Source organism: Rhopilema esculentum, chromosome 14 (assembly GCF_057945365.1).
Source record: "Rhopilema esculentum isolate cy_ngs chromosome 14, ASM5794536v1, whole genome shotgun sequence".
NCBI lineage: Eukaryota > Metazoa > Cnidaria > Scyphozoa > Rhizostomeae > Rhizostomatidae > Rhopilema > Rhopilema esculentum.
The window spans coordinates 9627248-9633396 of NC_142828.1; the positions used below are offsets into that span (position 1 = coordinate 9627248).

The following is a 6149-nucleotide window of genomic DNA, read 5'->3' on the forward strand; positions in this document are numbered from 1 at the left end:
TCTAAATAAGGTTGTAATTTCGCTCCAGAATTCCAAGAAAATTTTTATTTGGTTATCGCTCCAGAATACCAGAAAAGTAAAATAGCCACTGCATTCCTAGTCATGTGATAACAGCTTTTCGTTTCCATCGTTATTGAATTGAATAAGTCTACTTCCAATCGAGACTGAAAATGGCGGATGAAATGCATCATGTTATTGACGAATCGAAAGAAGAAGAAAGTCAGTGTTCTGGTCAATTATGTGACGATTCAAAAGCAGGATATGAATGTAATTATTGACTTGCATTTATTGGTGTTTTAATGATAACATCATTGATAAAGTGTATAAGAAACAAAAGAAAACAGACATGACCGAGTCGAGTTAAATATGTTGTCACCACCGTTATAATATGCCTTATGTACACTTACGCGACAAAAGTATTAGGACGATTAATAACAAAATGGCGGCTCCAAAGCTAGCATTCTAACATTGATTGAACAAATCTTGCTGTTTTGGCGGGATTCTAGAAAATGGCGTCAGCAAAAATGCGATTCCTAAACACAGACCTGTCAACCTTAAATTTTCAAAACTTGGAGATTTTAGATTTTTCCTAAAGGAAAACAGGGATATTTGGTCAAAAACAGGGAGATCACAGTAATTTGTTAGGGGAATAAATATACCTGATAAAATGTTGTGCTCGGCAAACAGTTTATGACAAAAGTGATCATGAGAATTATCTTCATGATAACTTTTAGTACTTTTTTGTTAATCAGTAAGCACTAACAAAAAGAAGTTGTCATGTGGAAGTCAATGTGACCATTATATCTTAATTATACCTCTGTAAAAAGAAAACATACACAATGAATGGACCTGTCTTTGAGACATAACATGAGCAGTTCAATCGAACATTCGGTGATAAATCCTCCTAGACATTCTATTCTGCTAGACATCTTTGAAACCAGGAGAAAAGTTTAAAAAACCGAGAGACCAGGAGAAATAAGTCAAAATCGGGAGTCTCCCGGCTGAACCGGGAGGGTTGACACATCTGCTAACAAATTCAGTTTATTTCCTACCTTTCAATGAAAGAAAAGTAACAAAATGTCAGGAGGAATGAAAAATATAAATGTTTTAGTTTCAATGCCGAAAACACAAAAGCGACCAGAAGGAGGATGAGAAGCAATAAATATTTTGGGACTAGTCTTTCATTTGTTTCCTGAAACTGCAAGAAAGTTTTGTTGCAGCAAGTCTACAACACATGTTATTTACAAGAACAATAAGTTGACAATGCCTACTAAAATTAAAAGAATGGTACAGGCCTGGCCACTTGAGGCGAGCAATAGCTTGCGCTCACCTCCACCTTCCCCTCGCAACCTGAGGTGAGCCATGAATTGCTCTTCTAAATAGAACACGAAGGGAGAATTGCTCCCCTAAAATTTCCATTCATTTGCCCTTTTCGATTTCAGAGAACCCTGAAAACATACAATTTTTGTAACAGTGATTTCTCCCATCATTGCATCTTTTGCAATCAACTTTTTGCTTGTTGGGCGGTTTTGTTATTATAGGCATAAACTTTGATCTATGTGGATAAGGATAGTTAAGCGAAAGGTACGTTTGTAGCAATTAGAATCTTTCAATCTTAAGAAAACAGGCATGTTTTTGAAAGGAAAATTGAAGAAATTGGTAGGAATTGTAGATTGGGGGATATAAGAAAACAGCAGGTCCCTTTCAACAATAGAAACAAAACTTTCTGATTGGCCTATTTCCATCCAAAACTGGGTATTTTAGCATAGAGTTTCCATCTATGTTCGGACATTTTATACTCCGAAGAGTGCTAGATGAATAACTTAAGTTTGTTTCAAAATTTGTTTTTCAAAGCCATTTTCAAATTCTGTACAACAAAAAGATTGTTTGGCAAGAGAATTGTTCTTTTTGTGTTGTGCCAGCTTTACATGGAACTGAAAGAGTCAGTTCTTTTAAAAACTTCAAGTAAAGGGGGTGCCTAAGTCATGGTTAAAGCAAATACAAATTGAAAGACAAATTAAAACAGCATTATCCTGACTGAGGCTATTAAAGGCAACCGACAGATGCTAAAGGGGCTTCGATTGTCTTTAAAAGTACATTCTATGTGTTACTGATTTAGCTCGCATCAGCAAATGAGGGGAGCGATTCACAGCTCACCTACAAAAATACAAACGACCAGGCCTGATGGTAGGCCAGGGCAGGCCGACTATTGGTTGGGCCTAATAGCACATGCAAGCTGGCATTGTGTGCGAAGTCAATCAATGTTGAATATTTTGTCCGGATGAATATTTATTTGTGGAAAGTCCCCAGGCAAGTACAGAAACAAGTAATGTTTCTTTGCAAAGACCTTTTATTTTTAAGCAGGACAATAAACCTAGTTATGCTGCAATTGTGACATAAATTTTCAAAAACAATAACATAATGGTCTTTCAACAACCCTATCAAAGTCTAAGCCTTAATGTAATTGAAAACAACTAGTTTTCATGAAAAAAGTCCAAAAAATGAAATCTTCTAAAACCAAAAATAAACTCTTTTAGAATTTTCTTGAGATTTCCTAATGTATCCCAAGATATTTCGTTGCAAAATTCATTCAGTGAATTCCAGTGCAAATGGCGGCTGCCAGATCCCTGAAGTCATCCAACAAAATGTAAGATAAAGCAAATTGTACTTGTCTAAAAAAGTCTATCTTTTACAATTAGAAAATGTATCTTTATTTTTATAATTGGGTAAATTGCAATTAAAAAACTCAACCAGCAATCTCGTTATGTTCCACCGATTTCTATGTTGTTCTTTGAGCAAAGGGTTAACCACATTTGCTTTGAGGTGATTGTCCTAATACTTTTGTCATGTAAGTGTATACATGTGTAGATGGATAATTAATGTGGTAAGTATTTGCAAACAGCTCAACTAAACTAGTCTTTGATGGTTAAGTATGAGCCGGGTTTTGAGTTGTATTGTCCTGTTTTGAAGACAGTTTCTGGCCACTGAAAGTGAATTTTAAGTTGCTTGATTTGTTTTCGACCAGCAATCATTTTGTTTCTACTGCATTAGATGATCAAGGAGAATGTAATTGAACATACTCACAGTTTGTTTTCAAGGTTAAATTTAGTATATCTGAAAGTCAAAAATTTAATTTCATATCAGTACTAGCAAACTAGATACTGTTGAAAAATTTATGTATCCTATATCTTGCTCTGGATTTCATGTTTGCTACTCATTTTTCATACAACATGTAGGAATACTATCTTATTTGTCAATGGTTAAAATCAGGGGTGGTGCTAGAGGCAAATATTTTTTCCTAAAACATTTAAATTCTGTTAACCTAGCAATGAAAAATGTATGTGAATGCCAGTGGAAAAGTATGAATAATAATGGGCACATCTACACAGCTTTTGGGGCATGTTCACCTTCCATACAATTGATGTAACAAGACTGGCTGTCTTTAAGTGTTTCTACTTATCTAGAATGGCTAATGTAAAAAGAGAAATGAGCTTTGTTTTAGCTTGCTTGAATTAAATTAGTAGCTGAAAATCATGCCCAAATTGCTGGAAATTTGATATAACAGACGCTGGTAATATCAGTATATTTAAAGCTAATCTTCATTTTTTTTTAGTATTGCAGAACAAAAATTATACAATGTTTATGTAGGGCAAGAAAACAGTGTTCCATAGAAAGAGAGTAACATAAATTCAATGTTAATATTAAAATCAAGCAATGAAGATTTCACTCTAAAAGTTTCCTGGCAAAGGGCAACAATTTCCTGCAATGAATTTGCGCCAAACATTTCATGGCTCCTGTCCTCCAGCCCTGTCCTTGCTAATTACTTTCTTACTTTAAAACAACATTAACTAAAGTAAAATAAATGTAAAAAGTTAGTTTGATCAAAAAGTGTTAAGATGCTTCTTTTTAATGTCTCCCCAAACAGGGAAAAGTTCCCTTCAAATAATATTTCAGGTTTCATTGAACCATACAGTCGTGGGAGTGTGTCCTTACAGTCCTTGATTCCATCTTCATGAGATGGCCAATACCACACAGATCCTGGTGATGTACCATCTTTGACCATACATTGGACAATTACCTCTTTAGGGTCCTCAGTAGTTGCTTCCTCCGCTGGATAACTGATTCTAATATGTGACTGTGTGACCAACCTTGAAGGTCTATAGTGAAGATTTTTGTGAACCTTTGGCCCTCTGCTTTAAATTGTACAATACAGTGACTAAAATCAGATAGTTTGAATAGTTTTAGCAGTCAAACTTTCCTTGACAATTTTTGTGACTGTGTAACATGCATATATCAACTCAAATATTTAGAAAAGTCAAATTGTAAGTGCAGAAACAAATGAATACAATTTAAGTATAAACAATAATCTTAGAGAAAATGCTCCATGGTTTATCTGAGGCCCATACTAAAAAGACATGAGGAATGAACAAAGTAACTGGTTTCTATGATTTCTGGGGCCTCAGCTTCACATGTGTCTTACAACTTCATACATTCACTATGAGCAAGTAGACTGGTTGCTTCTTGAACTTTGAAATATTTCTTTAACTTTTTCAACAGCCAAATTCAAGTCATGGACAACATTTTTTTAAAACCAAATTGATTTTGAAGAATAAGTATTGATAAACTCTAATGATGTTCCTCAACACAGGTGTATTTTCCAAGTGCTTAGTATTGTTCAGTGTTTATTATTTCACCCTTGTTGGGTAGAAATTAGGTTCCAAGAAAAGAATCAAAGATACTTTTTCCAATAAATTCCATTTTACATTGCTTAAGACACCACTTTCTAATGATGTGTAGTCCGACTAGTTGCAGAATGCAGCACAAGTTTCTTTTTTGGCATCAAAAAAGCTGATTCATAAGTAAAATCATCAAGCATCAGAGATTGTGATCCAAATTCTTCCTAATACTGCTTTCCACCCTCCAGTTGTGAAGTTATGGTCACCCAGTTTGCAACAATGGTATTCTGATTTTGAAAGTTGCCAAGTGAAGTTGTGACAGTTTCTGAATAAGGCTATAAGAGGGCCCATATAGAGTATGATCTTTAAGATATATTCATTTTTAATCATGTTGGATGATATATTCTAACAGATTTTTTATTTTGTTAGACCTTGACCATACTTCTGATGTCCAGATTCATGCTTGGGGAGAGACATTAAAAGAATCATTCGAGTTTTCTGCAGTGGCAATGACAGGCTACATGACTGACTTAGAATCCGTCGAAATAAGCCAAGAAGAAGAAGTAAATGTTGAAGGTCATGATCTAGAGTCATTACTTTTTAATTTTCTTGATGAAGTCCTGTTTTTGTTTTGTGCAGAACCTTACCTTACTTCGAAAGAAGTTGAAATAATTGAATTTGATAATAAAGACTTCAAAATTAAAGCAATTTGTCGTGGAGAACCATTTGATTTGAGTAAACATCCCCAAGGAACTGAGATAAAAGCGATTACCTATTCTAATATGCAAATTTATGATAATAGTAGTACCAATGACGTATATGTAATCGTAGATATCTGATGTATTCGAAAACCTTAGGTTATGAGGATTGCTCATAATTTTGATATAGCTTTTTTCGTGCCATATTCTCCAGACATTCCAGGTTCTTGCCTCGTAACCAATTTAGATATTACCATCACCTTCCTGTGATGAGATAACAGCATTGCAGTGATATAATAGCACAGGTTTACCAGATTGGCCTTTTTCAGGCCAAATTTTCCTGTTTTGTAATCTTGGAGTAAAATTGCTTACGTTTGCGCAGTGTAAGTTCAAAAACTAAGGGCTCTCAACATTAAAAGCCCCCAAAAAGGGGCTATCTTATAGAGACTATCTTGGGAATATTTTTCGTAAATGATCGTCTGTTGAAAATAGACCACAAGGGTTTGGTTCGGTTATCACGAGTTTTTCAGCTATGCAGAGAATGACGTAATTATTGCAACAAGGAAGTCGATCTCAAACGCAGATGATGCCGAATTCATTTGTTATGCTGTATTCAGCGGGTCGCTTTCACTGTACAGCGCCATGTGTAACATAGGCTAAATATTGATAGAAGGATCAACCGAAACGATACGGGAACCTTCCAGAGTTTAATCCAATATTTTTCGCATGCAGATTGAATAGAAATGTCTTCTTTTGGTTGAGCAATATCAAAAGT

General features: G+C 34.9%; 1 protein-coding gene across 1 annotated transcript; it reads left to right on the top strand.

Annotated features, from left to right (window-relative positions):
* Nucleotides 1–118: 118 nt before the first annotated feature.
* Nucleotides 119–5655, top strand: LOC135696338 (protein archease-like). The gene is made up of 2 exons (XM_065215711.2): nt 119–267; nt 5106–5655. The coding sequence occupies exons 1-2, from the start codon at nt 171–173 to the stop codon at nt 5513–5515; spliced, it is 507 nt and encodes a 168-aa protein (XP_065071783.2). The 5' UTR covers nt 119–170; the 3' UTR covers nt 5516–5655.
* The last annotated feature ends 494 nt before the right edge of the window (nt 5656–6149 follow it).

Coding starts and splice junctions, on each gene's coding strand:
- LOC135696338 (XM_065215711.2), top strand. CDS start 171: ATGGCGGATGAAATGCATCATGTTATTGACGAATCGAAAGAAGAAGAA. Junction 268..5,105: donor TTCAAAAGCAGGATATGAAT/GTAATTATTGAC, acceptor TTATTTTGTTAG/ACCTTGACCATACTTCTGAT.